Consider the following 21,237-nt stretch of genomic DNA (forward strand, 5'->3'; position numbering starts at 1 on the left):
CACAAGGGCTGAGTGCAGTAGCTGTAAGCAGAATGTAGCAAGAGAAGCAATGCAACATGCAGTAACTACTATGCTGCTAACACAGGTCTACTATCCAGTACTACTGCACACGACACCCGTGCTAACACACACACATATACACACACACACACACACACACACACACACACACACACACACAAACACACACACACACACACACACACACACACAGTATCTCACAAAAGTGAGTACACCCCTCACATTTTAGTAAATATTTCATTATATCTTTATATCTTTTAATGGGACAACACTGAAGAAATTACACTTTGCTACAATGTAAAGTATTAAGTTTACAGCTTGTATAACAGTGTAAATGTGCTGTCCCCTCAAAATAACTCAGTGTAATGCTGTGCATTTAATATTGTTGTTGTCACCTCCCTCAAAAAAAACACCAATATGGTTTGGAAATATAAACCCTGTCATTATAATTGAAAACAGCAGTGTTATTGTTGGAGTTGTAATGCTGTGTGTCTGATATTTTGCTGCTACAACACCGTTATTTCCCATTTTTTGGGATCAATAAAAATCTATCTATCTATCTATCTATCTATCTATCTATCTATCTATCTATCTATCTATCAATATCATATAAATGTAAAAACACAGCACATTGACCTCAGGATAATTGATAACTGTCATAGTTTCTGTGAAAATGTTTGAGTGTTTAGGTGATAGTATGAGGTTTTGTAGTGTTGAAATTAAAAAAAAAATAAAAACAAAAGCTTGAATTGGAGAAAATGCATCAGGAAACTGAGAGGAGGAAGTTGGACTTGGAGCAGTCTAGGTTGGAGTTAATAAGAGAGGGCAAGCTTGTTCCTGGGGGTTCTGGGGGGTCATGATGATGCCTCCATGGGCTCTGCACCGGGTGGTTTGGATATTGTTGCCAACTGGCGTTTAGTGCCGCAGTTTAATGAACGGGACCCTGATTCATTTTTCACTCTCTTCGAAAACACTGCCGATGCAAAAAAGAAAAAGGCCAGATTCAGACAGGGTGCTGATGCCTCAGTGTGTCCTCACTGGTTGGGCCCAGGAGGCCTATTCGGCTATATGTGGTGAGGATGGCTTGGCTTATACGACTGTGAAAGCATCTGTCTTGAAGACATACGAGTTGGTTCCTGAAGCTTATCGTCAGAAGTTCAGAAAATGGATAAAGAGGGAAAAGCAGACCAATGTAGAGTTTGTCCCTGATTTGACTTGCCATTTTCAATATTGGTGTTCTGCTACCAAGGTGAGTTCTTTTGTGGGGTTTTGTGAGCTTATCATATTGGAGCACTTTAAAGATGCCATCCCTCAATCTGTTTCTATATATGTGAATGAGCAGAAGCCCACCACCGCACTGAAGGCAGCAGAGTTAGCTGATGGCTTTGTGTTGACGCATAAGAACAGTTTTGGTGAAGTAGCCTACACTCTGTTGGAGATTGGAAAGGTAACGTTGGTGGCAGCATGAATCCGTGCAGTGGCGTGGAGTTTGCAAAGCCAGGCCTCTCACGTAAGCCTGCTTGGACAGCGCGACAAGAGGGCAGTACGATGTGCAACTACTGCCGTGATGAGGGTCACTGGAAAGACCAGTGCCTGCTATTAAAGGTAAACCCCCAATTTGCCTTTTCATGCTTTGTTCCACAGTCTCAGAAAAGCCTGTTTGTGTGGCCTCTAGTGTGGGCTCGGGTGAGTCCAGTGGGTAAGTTGAAAGGTACAGGTAAGGAAATGGTTGCCCTGTGGTGACAGGTTTGTTGGGGACCCAATTGTTCAGGTGGTGGTGCCTACCAAACTGCGTGATGTGGTTTTGAAAGTGGGACATCTTTTGGTGCGTAAAATGTGCCACTGTATTTTACAGTATTGTTTTTGGCCTCGGTTGAAACAGAATGTTGCTACTTACATCAGGGCGCGTAACGTTTTTCAGCTCACCGGGAGGCCGTACTTCTACCCTGCTGTGTCTGAGACCTGCTCCTTTTGGTCGGGGGCCGGGTCGGGGGCCGGGTTGGGTGCCTCCGCGTACGCTGTGGCAGACATTTTGTTCCGAGGCAAGTGGGCTAATTGTCTATGCTAACCTTGGGGTTTCCATCAGTGCCCCATTCTGTTTTGCTCTCTCTCTTCCTCTGAATTTGCTTCAGGATCCAGTTGCTGAGATGTGACAAGGGGGGCAAGACAGGGCAGGTTTGGGGGAGGTTCCCTTGTGCTATAGTAGAATTATTGCAGGACGCTCTGTCATGTGCCCCAGTTGGTAAATGGAGGGAGGGAGGAGATGTGATGCCCTTCGGTGTCATTTAATTGTTTTTGCTGTCTACCTTGAGGAGGTGTGTCTTAACTTGTGCCTCCTGTTTGCAGGTTACTAATTAGAGTAACTCAGCTCAGCTGGGTCTGGTGTGCTGAGGCAACTTATACCACGTTTACACGTACATGGTTATTTTGACAAACAGAGACATTTCCCTTCGTTTATGCCCTTCGTTTACACGCAAACGGAGAATTTGCCTCTGAAAACGATTCTTTCTAAAAAAAAAAACTCCAGAGTGGAGATTTGGGAAAACTTCGTTTGCACGTTTGCAAGTAAACTGAGACAAACGGAGGTTTGGGCAGCAGAGGAAATGAGGAAGAGAAGAGAGAGGAAGTGACTCGTTGCTGTTGTTGCTATTTCCGGGATTCTGATTGGCTAACGTGGGCTTGAGCTTCTCGTTACGCTGCCACCCACAGGTTTGGCGTGCTCTTGCCGGCATTGACGGCATATGTACACGAGTACGTGTAAACGAACACTTTTCTGAAAACTGACCGCTGTGCACGATGTCATTTTTGAAAACGGGAGAGGTTGAAATGTCCGTTTATGAAAATAGCCAGCCATGTGTAAACGTTGCATTAAGCTGCAGTACCCTCTGTCTCTTCTCTCTGCTCTGGCTGTACTCACAGGCACACCAAGGTTTGGTTATGTTTGGTTAGGTTGTCCCAGGTTTGCTTTTTGCTGAGTTTACACTTTACAACACCAACGCACGCACCTATTTCACTCATGCACACCCTACACCACTGACGCTAATGATTTCCACACCCATTCTGTATATAGTTAATTTGGTCTAATTTGGTTCAATTTGGTTTAATAAAGTATTGTTTAAACATTTAACATGGTGTTGTCTCCCTCTTTGTTATGACCACCTGAGCCAGGTCATGACAGCGCCTAATTACAGGCCAAAAGTTTGGACACACCTTCTCATTCAATGCGTTTCCTTTTTATTTTTATGACTATTTACATTATAGATTCTCACTGAAGGCATCAAAACTATGAATGAACACATATGGAATTATGTACTTAACAAAAAAGTGTGAAATAACTGAAAACATGTCTTATATTTTAGATTCTTCAAAGTAGCCACCCTTTGCTTTTTTATTAATAAGGGAATAAATTCCACTAATTAACCCTGATAAAGCACACCTGTGAAGTGAAAACCATTTCAGGTGACTACCTCATGAAGCTCATTGAGAGAACACCAAGGGTTTGCAGAGTTATCAAAAAAAGCAAAGGGTGGCTACTTTGAGGAATCTAAAATATAAGACATGTTTTCAGTTATTTCACACTTTTTTGTTAAGTACATAATTCCATATGTGTTCATTCATAGTTTTGATGCCTTCAGTGATAATATACAATGTAAATAGTCATGAAAATAAATAAAACTCATTGAATGAGAAGGTGTGTCCAAACTTTTGGCCTGTACTGTATGTATTTTGCGGTACGTACAAAAACCGTCCGTGACAGCGCACCTAAAAGCAGGTGTAATCGAATCTCCGACTCAGCGTTCACATTCCATTCCAGCAGTGGTTAAACTCCGCTACATTACACATATTGGCATCAGGATCATTTCGAACAGTCATAGCGTCAGCAGTGGGGATATCGCAGTCTGCACTCAGGCGTATCATAGCACCAGTACTTAACGCTTTGCTACAGCGCACTAGTCAATAATATACATTTCCCCACCACTAATGCCGAAATAACACGCATCAAGCTGTTACCTCATAATCAAGCAGATCAACTTTGTTATTGTGAAATCTTTGTTTTGACTGACTTGGTGGCTGATCCATGATAGAAAGAGAGAAGGAGGCCCATTCAGTTGCGCTTTTAAATGCGCACAATTTACGGTATAGTGGGCAGAAAAAGGCGCTGATTACCAGATGAACTGCAGGTTTGGTAAATCCGACATAAGCTGATGTATCACAGCGTGCGCTTTCTGCGGGTTGGCCAATGCCCGCTGATAACGGTACTTTTAGCAAATGTACGTACATCTGGCCCTGAACCTAACAAGACAAGACGTTACGAGTCTTTATAAAGGTTTAACATTTAACATATCAGTGCCAGAAAAGTGTGACAAATCATAACATTTATTTTGATGTAAGGATATACAAACAAACAAACAAGCAATAATAACAGATGTAAGAAATTATTAAGGTGACAAAGTTTTTACTACATCCACAAAGAATAAACAAAGGAATGCATCAGAACAATCATAAAGTACTATACTCTTGCGTTACTAAGAAACTTTCTAATTATAAATGTATATTTTAATGATTGAGGGTAAGGTACTTAAGGTATTTTCTTTTACTGGGGGCATTAGTCCTATTAAATGTGCAAAGTTGACCAAACGTGAGATAAAACTGCACTTCAAATGTTGGCTAATATTAAGTCACTATAAAATGCTTTTTAATGTGTCATCATTATTGTTATAAAACATTATGGATATTTACGAGTGCTTATAACTATAATTATACAGTGCTTCAAGTGCATTATGCATTATAGATATGGGCGTCGTAGAAATTGTTACTGATATGGTATATATTTTATAAAATCTGGGTCCACCAAGTATTTCTCATTTTTCTGTGATGAATCTGTTGTTCTAAAGCAATGTTGACAGTTAAAAAAAAAACAGTATATGTCGCGGTTATAAGGACTAATATTTATAATGTGATTGAGTCAGATTATAAATACGCGCGTGCGTGGTTCGCATGACAAGGTTTTCTGTTCTATGGTCGACAGGTGCTAAATAATAAAAGCGCCAAGAACAAGTGAGAGAGAGAGAAAATACAACACAGAAAGTACACGAATGGAAGAGGAGAGGCAAGAATAGAAGAGAGTGGTGGAGGAAGAGAAGAAAAACACGGGAGAAGGAAACACAGGAAGGAAGAGGGCAAGACTTATGAAGAGAAAAGTGCAGCTTGTTCAACTCTGAAACTAAACATCACTTCTTCCTTTCAATGTCCTTCCTTTGTATAGGTTATCTCTCCTTCACTCTTCATACCTCCTCCCTGCTACTGTTGGAGATCGCTGTAGGGCATGACTGATGGTATTGTGCGTCTTGTGTATGAATAAAAACCAAGGCCTGTAAAATATTTCTGTTCAAATCCTATGTCTTCATATTTTAGCCCTTGAAATTACTTCAGTTTTACAGCCTGAAAAATCACATTATCTGGGAAGCAATATTTGGACATTTATTCATACGCAGCCCAAGCTTTGTAGGGTGGAATACAAACATGTCAATATGACTGAACCATTACAAGTTTGTACTAGATTTGGAAAAAAAAGTGTGAAAAGACTGAAATTAAGGGTAGCATAAACTTTGAGCAAAATCTAAGGGTGCACCAACTGGATTTTGACCCAGAATGAGCCAGCTGCATGTCATTTGGCTCCCATCCTCCCACTCAGTGCTCCTCTCCATAGCTGTCTTGCTGTATGTTACGTTATGAACCATAAAGAGAAGGTCATAATTCAGGGTTAGTGAAGTGAACCTGTCGAGTGATTTTGTTTGGGGTAATTGTTTTTACATTACATTTTTTTTTTTATAGTTTTTTTTTGACTCAGGCAGGTTAGATAGCAAGCAAAGTCTACATTTTGAAAAATAAAACTTGTGTTTTGCTTAAAATATCTGATCCTTCTGCTATTACGAAACACACAATTGTGGCTGTTTATAGCATTATGTCTTTTAATGTGACAAAAACACTAAATAATAATTTTGACTATGTATTGGCATATATTTTACGGTGGTGTAAGTTGCTGGAAAAAGCTTTAAAATGGACCTTGAAAGTGCTTGAAAAGTGCTTGAATTTGACCTTGGAAAAGGTGTACGAACCCTGTCTATGGCCTTGAAGTTGGCATTTAATTTCGTCCTAGGTGGTACTAACAAGGTCTTGAAAAGTCTTAAAGTTAACTTGGACGAACCCTGGTAAATATTGCATTAAGTAGGTTCCATTCCTATCTGTTGTTGTGTCCTTCAGGACGGAGCAGACTGAGCTGTACTGTCCAACCATTGAACCTCAGGACTATGAGATGGTGGAGTTCTTCATCAAGAGACTGAAGCTGTGGATGGGACTCACCAAACCTAAAGAGGTAGGTAGTGGTGGGGCACTGGTCGTGGTGCAAAACCTCCACAGTCAATTCGTGTTGCTGATTCTAGACATTTCCTGTCCTTTCTAGTTCAGGCACAGGGTGAAGTTCGAAGGTATGGACGTCCCTCCTTCCAGGTCCTCACAGGAGTCCCGTCTTTCCACCCTGTCTTCCACCCTCCCTTCCTCCCACTCTCCTTCCCTGTCCTCCTCTTTTCCGTCCCCGTGTCCCCTGTCCTCGGGTCTCTCTACGAGGTCTGAGGACTCGTCAGTGTCCCAGCCTGGGTTGGACGTCCAGTCCTACCTGGACCGTCTGCTGCCCTGCGTCAGTGCCCTGCTGTCTCGTTTCGACCAGGTCAATAAGATCACTGAGGACGTTCACGACCTGGAAATTAAACTGGAAGAGGCTCAGGCGAGGAGAACGAAAAAGAAGAGCCACGGGTACAAAGGTGCAGAAAGATTCCGAGAGCCAGCAAAGCCAAAGGAACTGGAAGGAGAACCGGGAGAAGTGAGACTCAGGAAGACAGGTTTTCTTTACCCCAAGCCACGAATCTCCCTTCCGTCCTCGTTCTCTTTCGCTCCCTGCACACTTCCCTCCTCCGCTGGGTCGGTCTGTAGCTTTCGCCGTACACGTCGCACCTACTCTGAGTCTGAATCTGTACCATTCCAGCCTCAGGGATCTAGCAACAACTATGCTTCGGAAGCAGCCAAGCTTGCATCTGGACTCTGTGCTATGAATCCCGCAGGTTCTCCTGGATATGCCAGGTTGCCCAGGAGAAGAGCGTGGCATTCTGGGAGCTCACATTCAGCTGATGCAGCTCAGAGGGTCTTCCAGGCCCACGGTGAAGCTGCTCCATGTGGCAATGGAGGAGAGTATTTAGCGTTCACTAACACCAGACCCAGGAGTGAAGAAGGGGTGAGAAGCCATATCAAGGACGGAGTCCCTGTGAAGAGGAAAGCTTGGACAGAGCAAGACTGACAATGTGTTTACACTGGATCCAAACTTAGTTAAAGGTCCCATGACATGGTGCTCTTTGGATGCTTTTATATAGGCCTTAGTGGTCCCCTAATACTGTATCTGAAGTCTCTTTTATATAGACCTTAGTGGTCCCCTAATACTGTATCTGAAGTCTCTTTTATATAGGCCTTAGTTGTCCCCTAATACTGTATCTGAAGTCTCTTTTATATAGGCCTTAGTGGTCCCCTAATACTGTATCTGAAGTCTCTTTTATATAGACCTTAGTGGTCCCCTAATACTGTATCTGAAGTCTCTTTTATATAGACCTTAGTGGTCCCCTAATACTGTATCTGAAGTCTCTTTTATATAGACCTTAGTGGTCCCCTAATACTGTATCTAAGTCTCTTTTATATAACCTTAGTGGTCCCCAATACTGTATCTGGTCTTTTATATAGCCTTAGTGGCCCCTAATACTGTATCTGAAGCTCTTTTATATAGACCTTAGTGGTCCCATACTGTATCTGAAGTTCTTTATATAGACCTTAGTGGTCCTAATACTGTATCTGAGTTTTTTATATAGACCTTAGTGGTTAATACTGTATCTGAAGTCTTTTATATAGACCTTAGTGGTCCCCTAATACTGTATCTGAAGCTCTTTTATACTTAGTGGTCCCTATACTGTATCTGAAGTCTCTTTTATATAGACCTTAGTGGTCCCCTAATACTGTATCTGAAGTTCTTTTATATAGGCCTTAGTGGTCCCCTAATACTGTATCTTCTTTATGTGCCATTTCTGTGTCTGTAGCTATTGAGGAGGAGAGAGGGGGGGGGGGCAAGGTGGAGGGTGGGGGTGTGGCCTTGACCGACTGCCACTTTGCTCGTTTGAAAGCCATGATGTCTCTCTCTCATGGGTGGGCCAAATTCTCTGGGTGGGCAAAGCAGAGAAAGGGGAGGTAACCTTGCTCCTTATGACCTCATAAGGAGAAGATTCCAGATCGGCCCATCTGAGCTTTCATTTTCTCAAAGGCAGAGCAGGATACCCAGGGCTCGGTTTACACCTATCAGCATTTCTAGCCACTGGGGGACCATAGGCAGGCTGGGGGAACGCATATTAATGTTAAAAAAAAACTCATAAAGTGACATTTTCATGCCATGGGACCTTTAAATAATGTAGTAGTTGTATCATATTTGTTGCATAATGTGGTATCTGTGGTTCCTGGAAGAGTTTGGTCAAGTCTGAGAAAATGAGAAACCCCCCCCATGATGTCATCAGGGGTATATCGGCTTGGGCTTGGAGACCATTGTTTTTTAAAACAAAGCCTGTAGGATTGTGGAGTTTAAAATATGTGGTCATTTACCAGTCAGAGGTGCTTTTTACACATGCACTGCAACCCTGACATGATCTAGACATTACCCAGAAGAGCTGTATGTGAGAACGCAAATGTCTGAATCAGTTGGACCGGACATTTAATGACTTTACCCTGCCAGCCCAATGAGTCCAATTGAGTCCATATGAATAGAGCACAGTCATTGTCCTGCGTCCTGTGTTGATTACTTTTCTATGACGCGATTGGCTCAAAACAAAAAGATTCTGGAACTTCTGGCGGTAAAGGACGATGCTGAAATCATCGGACACATTCAAGGAACGGCAAGAGACTCTGTTCTTTATGACCAAATTACGAACCGGCTATGTGACCGCGCTTCTTCTTTTTTTTTTTTTACAGCTAGAGTGAGTCAAGTGGAAGTCTCCATTTCCGCTTGTGCAGGATTTCACAATCATAGTAATTGTAAAATCCCATGTTTCGCAGCTTAACCCATATCCGGACTACAAGTCAGGATGTCTTGGACTCGGCTGCCTTGGTTTTGACCATTCTGAAAGTCCCACAACGGAGTACCGTTAAGATATTCCTCCATACAACAAAACAAGTGAAGGGCTTACAGTAACATTGTCACTATTAATGGACTGAAACTGTTCTTCAAGCTCCAATTATGAGATTTTTGTTAAATCGTCTAGTCTTCCAAAGCAAAATAACCAGGAAGCTTTAAAAAGGAGTGATACAATTTTCAATGATACTACACTTGCACGTAAGACATTTATTGAATCACTCCATCAAACTAAGTTTCCCCTTTGGCCTTCATTAGAGTATGAGTTCTCAAAATACATGTCTTGTGTGTGGGAATTAATTCCCATCTAATGCACACACCTGCAGACAAAATAATGGATGTACATGTCGTTTTTACATCTCAGTACTTACTGAATCCAAAAAGCCTGTTGACCTTAAATTGTAAAAAAAAAGGAAAGTTTTCACTGTTTCACTACTTTTTTTACATAATATTGTTCCTTACACTTTTCCATACCTCGAAATGCAGTTACATGATGACATATTTTTGTAAGAGACTTTTGTAAGAGGATATTTTACTCTACAGACAAATAAAGACAAGTGACCATTGGTCCTAAAGTGGAGAAGTGTGTCATTTCTTCAAACATTTTATTTGTAATAGGACAGTAGAACAGTATATACAGTGGTGCTCATAAGTTTGAGCCCATGCTAAAGGTGACTAAAAAGAGGAATAATAAAATCATCTCTTGGAAATTGATCTTCATGCCTTAATTAAAAAAATGAGGAAAAATCCAACCTTTAAGGACACCAATTTCCTTTGTGAATGAAAAATGTATCGTAAATAAATAAATGTTCTTATTATTCAGATTTTTACTTTGAAAGGCCAGTTATTTCATGGATCCAGGATACTATGCATCCTGATAAAGTTCCCTTGGCCTTCACCATACCTAGAGATTGGCATGGTTTTATTTCAGTTAGCCTAATAGCTGGTTTGATTTGCATTGAGAGATGATCTTATGGAAAGTACCCCATGCCAATCTCTAGGTATGGTGAAGGCTATGTGATGATGTGGGGCTATTTTACTTCCACAGGCCAAGGGAACTTTATCAGGATGCACAGTATCCTGGATCCATGAAATAACTGGCCTTTCAAAATAAAAATCTGCCTGCCTCTATGGGAATTTAACATAGGGCTGTACTTACTTATGCCCCCTGTATTTTAAGGAAGAACATTTGTTTATTTATGATACATTATTCATTCACAAAGAAAATTGGTGTCCTTAAAGGTTGATTTTTTTTTAAAGGTTTTTTCTTATTGCTCTTTTTAGTCAACTTTAGCATGGGTTCATAAACTTATGAGCACCACTGAAACAGTATTGTGTGCCCTTGTATTTTAATGTGTTTAGTTTTAAACAAAACCACAGCTCTATCAATATTTTATTAGCAGTAATTCATATTACTCAGTATCAAAGGGAAAAGACCTTGATAAAAGAGTAAACACATGATAACGTAGCAGTGAACACAGTTATTGCAGAGACCCATGAGACCCATGTGACCTATGTGACTGTGGTGTCAGTGTTGCGATGTTTTGTGGTTTTGGTTTGTCTTTATTGCTGTATGTTATAACACAATATACACATAAAATTCACGAAAATATGGCAAATGCACAATAGAAAAAAATATATTTAAAACATAAAATACAGATTTAATAGTAGAGTATAGTTTGTATAGTTTTTATGCCATTACCGAGTTACTTGTTTTGTTATCTTGAGAAAATTTGATAACAAACAACAAAAGATTGTTTCCTCTTACTACTTCTAACGTATATTAGAGATCTTTAGAGATCAGCAGTGCCCATCATGGACTGCGGTCAAACCAGCTGTCCCTGGCATCTGCACGGTCAAATCAGCCGACACTACAGCTGTAGTTTATCGGTGTTTTAAGGCCCCAACGTATCCTTTCAGGCAGCGCTGCCTGGAAGGCACTAGGACTAGGCAATGGTTAGGGTTAAAACGCAGCGCCCAGGATGGGAAGAGGATGGCAAGAGGCACGGGCACAAGGGGACCACTGGTGTGAATAAAACACTTAAAGAACTCCTTAAAAAAACGGGTTCGGTTATATAAAAGCTGGTTAAAAGACGGCCAGATATTAAAAGCAGGTTAAAAGAACCACTGGACATGACGGACAGCGGGAGATTTAAAACTTTAAATAAAAGGTTACCTCCACAACTACCCTGGTGTCTATCCTAGAGAATTTACAAAATAAATACATAAAATTAATTAATAAAAAAAAATACATATATATATCTATATATATATATATATATATATATATATGTGTATATATATATAGTTATGTAAATATATATATATATATATATATATATAGTTATGTAAATATATATATATATAGTTATGTAAATAAATAGCCCGGCATCAAAATACAAAAATTCTATCCCAAATTTAAAACATCTTATTTAAAGGTTAGGGTTAGGTGCCTTGAAGTCAACGGTCACAGCGCTGCCTGGAAGCAGACGCTGGGGGCTTAAAACACCATCGAGCACAGCTGTATTGCAGCCATACATGAATGTTAAATGCATTCAGATGGCCCAGATAAATGTACTTAACCCTTGTGTTGTCTTCCCGTCGACATGAACTTGTTGGCCATTTTGGGTCAAAATTGAAAATGAACTTTTTTTGTCAATTAAACTAATTTATATGAAATTATACCTAATTTCTTTCTTTAAAAAAGGCATACATTATGAATTATTATGACTAATAGTTAAGATCAGAGAATGTTGAGTGGATCACAGACTGCTATATGTCAAAGTTTAGTCTGGATACTGTTTTGAAGCCATTTAAACACTTTAAACACCCAAAACTCAATGGCAAAAAGTAATCATTAATTTTACCTGCGAAGAATGTTGTATGGTTCCATACCATACAACATGCATCCATGTTATTTTTGGGCCATTTGGTTGAAAGAAACCCATATTTCACATGTAAACAACTTTAAAAAGGGGTCAAATTTGACCCAAGGACAACACAAGGGTTAACTCAAAATGTGTCTGTCATTCATTAATTATTTTTTTTCTTACACCATTCATGATATTTTATGGTATTTTCTTTTTTATAAGGGACACAGGTAACACATACAAACATATTTATTGTAAATATAATTCAGGTAACTTTAATGTTACTACTATAGTATGTATTTTGTTACCTTTTTTTAAACTTTGTTAACACCCTGAAAACCAGTGTATGTCTGTCACTGTCAGCTCGATCTGGGCCTATAAACTTCTGATATCTGATAAACATTATAATAAGAAGAAACAATCTTTTTTTTTTTCAAATCTTTTTTCATTTTTGGGGGGTGGCAGTAGCTCAGTCCGTAGGGAGTTGGGTTGGGAACCGGAGGGTTGCTGGTTCAAGTCCCCGTACGGACCAAAGTATTGTGGGTGGACTGGTAGCTGGAGCGATTCCAGTTCACCTTCTGGGCACTGCCAAGGTGATCTTGATCAACCCCCAAGCCATAAAATAAAATGAAAGTATAAAAAGCATGAAATAAAATAAAAAAAATATACACAAAAGTGAAACATTAACCCAGATAAAATACTAAAATTGAACAGTTTCAAATGTACTAGAGCCGTATCATGAACATAATTATAATGCATCACCTTTTGACCTAGCGAAGAGAACCTTTGCGGTTTCTGTTAAGCGGTTGGCACCTCCAACATGAACACAAATATTACACTGTACCGCACTTATTCACGCTTTATCGGAAAGTTTGTGTACCTTTCTTTAATCGTCTAAATGACATTGTCTTGAGGTCAACGATTGCTTTGTCCATTACTTATCTTTACTAACTTATCACATGTTTGTGTGAATTGCCTTATCATTGTGTAATGGTAAAATGTCAGTCCACCTGTATAAAAGAGGATGCATGCCTGTCTGTGGGCACTCAGGTTCTTCTTCTTCAGGTGAGTACAGGATCATGGACCTACTACTGTGTATCACTTTTGCAGTATTTCAGTTTAAATGGTTCTGTAACGTGACTGAAATGAATTTTCCCTACACAGTTGATAGCCGAGCCGAGACAATGAAGTGGGCCGTTGTTGTGTGTGCCATGGTGGCACTGTCAGAGTGCGTCATCCAGTAAGTCAACCTCACCACTCAAACACGTCCCTGTACCTGTTGTATTTTTAATTTTTCCTACTATCTGAACTTCATTAGCTCCTACAAAATAACTGCAGACCTATGACATTCAGGCTACATCTACACTACTACGTTTTAGTTTAAAAAAGAATATTGTTTACGTCTCTCGTCCGCACTACTTTGGCGTTTCTGAGCCTCTGAGTACAGAGAGACGTATGGAAACACTGCTGACCCTGTTTTTCTCAGAGGTTGCATTGTAGTCTGGACGGGTGCTAAAGGAGACCTTTGGAAACGACGATGCACGTCAGTCGATTTTATCGGTTAGGTAGGCTTACGTACCTTTCAGTAACAGTTCCACCTCATCGTCGGTCCAAGCAAATAAAGCCCATGTCTTACTTTTTGCTGTTGTTCTTTCTCCAAAGTATTCTGTATTTACAACTTTTACATCCATGATTTTTAACTGCAGAGAAATGTCAGGCCATTCCTGTGTACGATGATTATGATATGCGAATGGTCATGTGATATGCGTTGTCACACGTGTTAATATGGACGGAGATTTGATCAGCTGCTGGACCTTAAACTCTTGTGTGGACGGAGATAATTTTTGTCTCAAAATGCGTCTTAACGTAGTATTGTAGATGTAGCCTTAAAATTAGCACGTGTCAGGCCTCTTTGTATGTACTGCCCTCAAGAGTAAATCTGAATTTAAATTAAGGCAGCTTGGTTAGGCTAACATCTCTATCATGCCTTCTCATATACGAGTATTGAGAGGTTTATGAGGAAGGATACATGAGAAAAAACTCTTTATAGATCAATAAAAGGCTTACAAGTGTAGTTGAAACAACAGAATTTAAGTTGCTCCCTTTGGTTACACCTAGGGTCCCTCTGACGAAGGGCAAGTCAGCCAGGGAGAACCTGGAGGAGCAGGGTCTGTGGGAGCAGTACAGACTCAAGTACCCATACAACCCCTCAGCCAAGTTTAACCAGCGCTTTGCTGTGGGCACCGAGGGCATGACCAACGATGCTGATGTGAGTAACAGCTGCTAAAGCATAAACAGACGAACTTTGACAAATGGCTCATTTGGTCATGAGTAATCTCATTTTCTCATTGTCATCTTCAGCTGGCTTACTATGGAATCATCTCCATTGGAACTCCTCCTCAGTCCTTTAAGGTCATCTTTGACAGCGGCTCGTCTAACCTGTGGGTGCCCTCCATCTACTGCAACAGTCCAGCCTGCAGTATGTACAACTATACATGAAAAAAAACACCTCCCCACTTTTAGACAGATGTTATACAGTATACTGGACTGAGGTTTGGTATCCAGTTTGCCATCTTATTTCTCTGATTCCGGGGTATTTCGAACATAAACAGTTTACACTGTTTTTTTCTTAGCTTCAGAAATTAGTGTCAGATTTTAGGGTTAGGATTAGGGATTTTGTGAAGTCCTGCCTGCCTTGACTGACATTTACCAAAGGTAAAAAAGAATCACACAGATGCACACGCCGGCATATGTCAGCTAACCACCAAGGACCCTGGGGGAACTAGGTGCCCATTAGCCAATAAAGCTAAGCTAATAAATATTGAATAAAGAAAAAAAGATCTTAATGAATTCCCATGAGTAATGATAGAATCATCCAGTATAATAGTAGGATTTAGAGGCATCAACATTTCTATGGTTTGGGTTAGGTATCCAGAGTTAGAATGGTTAGGGTTAAAACCTGAGAAAATGAAAGGCTGAAGACCTCTGTAAGGGAATGCAGACCCTGGGAGCATCTAGTCTAAAGAATAGGAGGGTTGGGATTAAAAAGTCATTGGAATAATTGCGGTGGGCCTACTGATTCAGATGTGGTGGTTGTAGAAGGATGGTCCAGGTAATGACTGTAGAGGTTTGTGCTGGTGGTGCCAGTGGGAAGGCCCGCCTCACAGGGTTCCATCCCTGAGCAAAGCGTTCCCTTACCGGACTGGTAGACAAAGGAAAAGGGACAGAGCCAACCACCTGGAGGGACTGACTTTTTTGGGGTAGAAGAAGGGTCATAATGATCATTATGTTCTAAAGAATAGTAGGGTTGGGGTTATGGTTAGGGACGCATGTAGGCTTTTGCCTAGCTATATCTGAGGCATTGTGATCCCTTTCGGCCAGATCAGAGGTCGTCAAACAGACTCCGATTAGTTGTTCCCATGTCTAGATTGCAAACGATAGATACATATTGGTTGTCTGTTAAACCAGATGGAAAACAAGAGGTTAAGATGAATCTTTATTAACATTCAACTGTTGACTTTTACATTTCATTTGCATCATTGGCTTAACTTTTGACTGCTGTATTGCAAATAAATGTTATTATGCATCCACACTACATCTGCAGGCCTTAACTCGTTTTTTTCACATCTTTACCTTCCTAGACAACCATAAGAAATTTAACCCCGGCGCAAGCAGCACTTACAGAAACAACGGCGGAGCTCTGAGTATCCAATATGGTACCGGCAGCATGACTGGTTTCCTTGGATATGACACTGTGACGGTGAGAAATAAAAGCATATAGTATTACATGAAATGGTAAATTTGTATTTATTCACAGTTCCCATGAACTGATTATTATTTCGTCTTACCGAGTTAAAAAATGAAGGCTCTCAGATTCCTTCAATATTAAATATCTGCTTGCAGGGTCATATTCAAAGCAAATGAAGGGGGTAGGCTATTCGGATTACAACTTTGAAAAGCTCATTATAATTTGAGATGCAATTTGTCCGTCAGGTGGGTGGGCTCCCTGTGACAAACCAGATCTTCGGCTTGAGCCAGAGTGAGGCTCCCTTCATGCAGTACATGCGTGCTGATGGTATCCTGGGCCTGGCATACCCACGCCTGGCTGCTTCCGGCGCTACACCCGTCTTCGACAACATGATGAAAGAGGGCCTGGTCAACCAGGACCTCTTCTCTGTGTACCTGAGCTCGTAAGGACAGCCATAACTTTGCAGGATCGTACGACCTACTTATACTGAGACAGTAGTGCAATGGATTTCTAAGAAGTTTATCGTTACATTCTCGCTTTCCTCTGCAGTAACTCTCAGCAAGGCAGTGTGGTGACCTTCGGTGGCGTTGACCCCAACCATTACTCTGGTGCCATCTCCTGGATTCCCCTCTCCAATGAGCTGTACTGGCAGATCACAGTGGACAGGTAAAGCCACAGATACAGCATCCCAGGTCATTACATTGCACTTCATTTTGTTACGGTTTATTCCGAAGCGACTGCCAATAAGGGCATTTAACCATGAAGGTACAAACTCGAAACGGCGAGAATCACATGGAAGAAGTACATTAGCTTTAAGTAAGCCAAACTACAAAGTGCCACATGTACTGTAAGTGAAAGAGCAGGTCCCCTGAAAAGTATCTAAACCCAAGAGATATTGGCAAAAGTGTTTATGCACGCTGTACTGTGTATCCCTTTCAGTGTGACTGTCAATGGTCAGGTTGTGGCTTGCCAAGGTGGTTGCCAGGCTATCGTGGACACCGGCACCTCTCTGATTGTTGGACCTCAGAGCAGCATCAGCAACATCAACCAAATGGTGGGAGCCACCAGCCAGAACGGAGACGTAAGTTCCAATAAAAAGACATGCCGGTTGACTGAAGCAGATTTATGTAGCCTCGCATTAATGCAACCCGACTTGAACAGTAAAACCAACCCAATTTGAATACTCTTTCATACCTTTTTCTTTAATTTTCTTCTCTTTCTCCCTCTGCCTCAGTATATGGTCAACTGCAACAGCATTTCCCAATTGCCAGATGTGACCTTCCACATCCAAGGACAGGAATTCACCATCCCAGGCTCTGCCTACGTCCGTCAGGTAAGTGTCTGCTTCTATGCCAGAATTTGTTTTATCTCACCTCACCATATTTCCCCTCCTTCTGACATTCTTCTCCTAAATCTCTCACACAGTCTCAATACTATGGTTGCCGTACTGGCTTTGGCAACGGAGGAGACAGCCTGTGGATCCTGGGTGACGTCTTCATCAGACAGTACTACTCCATCTTCGACAGAGCTCAGAATATGGTGGGTCTGGCCAAGGCTAGATAAGCAACCTGAAGTCACCTTTCCCATGTGCCTTGAAACAAATCATGCGTACATCTTAGCATTACAGTAGGATTTCCAATATGCCTGAGACTCAAATCTTTTCCTTGTCCGGTATATGATATCATTTCCTCAAATCCAATAAAATGATTTAAATCAATTTGACTGGTGTTTTATGAGATTGCACAACAAATATAAATGCCTCTAAATCTGTGTCAATGATCAGCTACTATAACATCTAATTTAATAGGGTTTTAAAAAACCCAATGGAACACACCCTTTGATACAAACACACACACGCTTGCTAACAATTAGCCACTGAACTAGCCCACTGATTTGAAATGTGTTGGATTGGTTGGTATTGGAGGACAGACAGTAGTACTTTGTCGTCCCATATAGGCTCGGTTGCAGTAGAAATGTCAACACTGGAGTTACAAAGAGTTCAAATTATATTGTAATGGTGATCATGCTAACAATATTAGAACAAATTCTTTTGCCTGATATGACTGAATTGTCAAATAATCAAAAGCGGTTTTGATTTAGTGATTACATCTTGGTTTTGGACAACTTATTTCCTCACTGTTACTAGACCTAAGTGCCCATTGATGGTAGGAGGAAGTTTCACAAGAACTCCATATCATATCTTCAATAAACATTCCAGTCAGAATCAATTATATTTTTAGATTTTGTCATACAATGGGCTTACTGATGATAAAAACTTGCAGATACTCACTTTTGTCCCGTACAAGGGTGATATTAAAGCAGTAACTTGAATACTGCAGCCTCCAAATGAGCAGAAATATACGACAATATCCGTTCTTATGGATGGATGGATGGATAGTTAGATAGATAGATGATAGATAGATAGATAGATAGATAGATAGATAGATAGATAGATAGATAGGTAGGTAGGTAGGTAGGTAGGTAGGTAGGTAGGTAGGTAGGTAGATAAATAAATAGATATGATGTGACAAGAGTGTGTGAATATGACATTAAGTTGTTACATTTAACTAATTGAAAGGCTGGCTAGTAAGCTAGCTTGCTTGCTAGGGGGCTAATTGTTTAGCGGTGCAGACGGTTGTTTGCTTTCCTCACTACCATTTTCAGACTGAACAGCCAATCCATCTGATTGGCTGTTGCCAACGGTGATGCCGGCCAACGCCGATTAACATGTGGAGTCCTAAAATGGATCGACGGCCCACAGTCGCCTTGGTGTGTCAGGGCCTTAAGTGTAGTAATGTGATAGCAAGTGGTTGTATGTTTGGGAGTCTCACTGTGGACACTCTGCAGTATTCTGGTCCTAAGTTGGGCCTGAGATTCTTGTGATCAACTCCTTTAACTGTTGGCTCAGAGTGTCCCTGAAACTGCTGCGTATCCAGGGCCGCAAATATAGACAATGCGGTTGCACTGGGGCCCATAGGGTGTGGGGGCCTGTACACAGAAGGGGCCCTCCAACAATGTTTTGGGCAGAGAGTGAGAGTCTCTTCAGATTGCCACCTGTGTTCAAAGAAACACAGAAATAACGTTAAATAAAATACGGTCATGGCTTCGGAAATCAAACCCATCTCTGTCATGGTGTTATTAATGTTTCTGTATATCAGTCTGCACCGATCTATAACATGTAGTAGTAGTATGCAGACCTAGAAGCGATGCAAACAAACATACGGAAGAATAAGTATAAAGATTCTGAATCAGCATTCACACAATAAAATTGTGTACGTCCTCAATGCCCTGCAACTATTCCTTTCACACACAGCTCTAATAGTCATCACTAATGGGTTTTGTCCTGCACGTGTCTATAAAGTTTATCTAAGATCCATAGATCCTAAGATACATTTCAAGGTTTAAATGAGTGATCAAGCAAAGGTTCTCAATATTAACCTATGTTGAATACAATTGTACCCAGTGCTTGAAGTGGGAAAAAAAAAGGTGCCGATACTCTCTTGCATTGGCAAATCATTATGACATTTGAGATTTCTACAGTGAAAAACAAAACTTGGAGATATTGCTGGTACAACAATTTATTAACAACATTTAAACAAGTCGTGTGTGCGTGTGTGACAGCTTCAGTCCCCTCTCTGTCTGGCCAGCAAGTGATGGGATGCTGCAACATGTTTTGCAGCCCAGTTCGTTCTCTTTAAAAACGGGCCAGCTGTTCGTGGAGCAAAAATACATAATTTGGTCCCTTGACCAACAGTCAAGCCATCCATGGATTTCGTTACTCATGCTATTGTTGACGTTGGTGTCATTGACTAAGGTAACGTTAAGGTTGGTAGCTGCAGACTCCTCATTAACGCTAGCTGTTCCGCTCACATCAACATTAACGTTAGTTTGAAGCTCATGAATCGTACCTGATGTTTCTGGTTGGACTTCTGTTGACGTGTCTGGCTCTGGCACACGCATTCTTTTAGTACCTTTCTGAAGCCAGGCTAACATGACGACTTACGAACTCTACACACTTTTTAGTTTCTAGGTTTAAATCTGTTACGGTCAGGCTGCAGGCATCAGACAGCTTTTCCGAACTAGCGTCCGTAGCTAAGCGAACTTCTGATAGGGTGGGCCGACTGCTTGCCTTAACGTGATTCGTTAAGATCTGAGGTAAGTCACATAGTGCCCTCTGGGTAGTGTAATTTATGTAACATTAGGGTCAGTCTCTCTGACACTGACACGTTCTCTGTCAGTGGTACAGTACCGGCTACATGCGAGAAGTAGCGGTACACAAGAAAAAGTGCAGGTACGCTTAAGAGTAAAATGTAGAAGTGCCAGTATTGCGTACCGGTGAGTACCGGCCCACTCCGAGCACTGATTGTACTTGAAAATGTACATGAAAGTGTGAACTTATCATTTTTTCGGTCTGATTTTAGCCCATTGATTCGAAATGTATACAAAGACGGTAGTACTTTGTCGTCCCATATGGGCTCAGTTGCAGTACAAATCTCAACACTGAAGTTAAAAAGACTTAAAATGACATTTTAATGTTGATCATGCTAACAATATTAGAATGAACTCTTTTGCCTGATATGACTGAATTGTCAGATAACCAAAACATGTTACGGTTACTCCAAATGTGTAAACCAGTCAGAAACATACAGTATAGAGTTTCTTTCCTTACTATTGTTACTAGACTTTAGTGCACATTAATGGATAAGGAAGAAGGAAGAAGAAAAACAACTTGATGTGTTCTTTAAACATTCCTGTCAGAATTAATTATGTCTAGATTTCCTCATACAATGAGCTTCCTGGTCTGCCTACAGCAGATAAGCACCTTTGTCTCATACCACAGTGCTGTAAAGGCAGTAACTGAATGCTCGAGCCTCCAAAGGAGCAGCAATATACGACAATATCAGTTCTTTGTATAGTTCTGCACTGTCAAGTCTGAGGTAGGAAAGAGCTCAAGACAAGCTGGGAATCACCTTGGCAGGGGTAAGTGGTGTTCCTCTAAAAATTGACTTTGCATTGTTTTATGTAGGCTAGAATTTGAGATGGCAATGTCTACAGGAGAAGGCAAAACAGAAGTCACAAACTACAGTGACTGGATGTCGCAACTAGCACCTGAACTCCACGACACGCCTCTCTATAAACTGGCCATACCAGGTATGTAGCTGAAATAATGTAGCTGCTTAGATTGCTACTGCATTCAACTAATACACAGCACTATTATTTTCCCTATTTTTGCCCAGTTTTGACAGGATATTAACAAGGATTTTCAAGTGAAAAACATGTATCTCCATAACACATTTTCAAAATCTAAAAGATACGTAATTTTTCAGCTTTCTGACAGTCTTCTATTTTTCAGTTTTGACAATGGGTTTTTAAATCCTAAAAAG

At 40.8% G+C, this 21,237-nt stretch overlaps 2 protein-coding genes across 2 annotated transcripts in view; both read left to right on the plus strand.

Moving 5' to 3' along the window:
• Nucleotides 1-7,465, plus strand: part of pkd1b (polycystic kidney disease 1b) — a 77,031-nt gene extending 69,566 nt beyond the window's left edge. The window contains exons 41-42 of the mRNA XM_039787896.1: nt 6,286-6,397; nt 6,485-7,465. Coding sequence (XP_039643830.1) covers nt 6,286-6,397; nt 6,485-7,372 — 1,000 coding nt within the window. The 3' untranslated portion in view covers nt 7,373-7,465. The remainder of the gene's footprint in view (nt 1-6,285; nt 6,398-6,484) is intronic.
• A 5,851-nt stretch (nt 7,466-13,316) lies between these two features.
• Nucleotides 13,317-17,416, plus strand: LOC120551657 (pepsin A-like). Its single transcript, XM_039789154.1, has 9 exons — nt 13,317-13,345; nt 14,224-14,374; nt 14,467-14,584; nt 15,747-15,865; nt 16,099-16,295; nt 16,403-16,519; nt 16,793-16,934; nt 17,088-17,186; nt 17,279-17,416. Exons 1-9 carry the CDS (start codon nt 13,317-13,319, stop codon nt 17,414-17,416), a joined length of 1,110 nt encoding a protein of 369 aa, XP_039645088.1.
• The last annotated feature ends 3,821 nt before the right edge of the window (nt 17,417-21,237 follow it).

This window comes from Perca fluviatilis, chromosome 21 (assembly GCF_010015445.1).
Source record: "Perca fluviatilis chromosome 21, GENO_Pfluv_1.0, whole genome shotgun sequence".
Lineage (NCBI taxonomy): Eukaryota > Metazoa > Chordata > Actinopteri > Perciformes > Percidae > Perca > Perca fluviatilis.

What these genes read in the sequence shown, in the direction of transcription:
- LOC120551657 (XM_039789154.1), top strand. Translation starts at nt 13,317, where the DNA reads ATGGTGGCACTGTCAGAGTGCGTCATCCA. An exon ending in TGGCAGATCACAGTGGACAG is followed by an intron (nt 16,520 to 16,792) that starts GTAAAGCCACAG and finishes TATCCCTTTCAG; the next exon opens with TGTGACTGTCAATGGTCAGG. An exon ending in GCTCTGCCTACGTCCGTCAG is followed by an intron (nt 17,187 to 17,278) that starts GTAAGTGTCTGC and finishes TCTCTCACACAG; the next exon opens with TCTCAATACTATGGTTGCCG.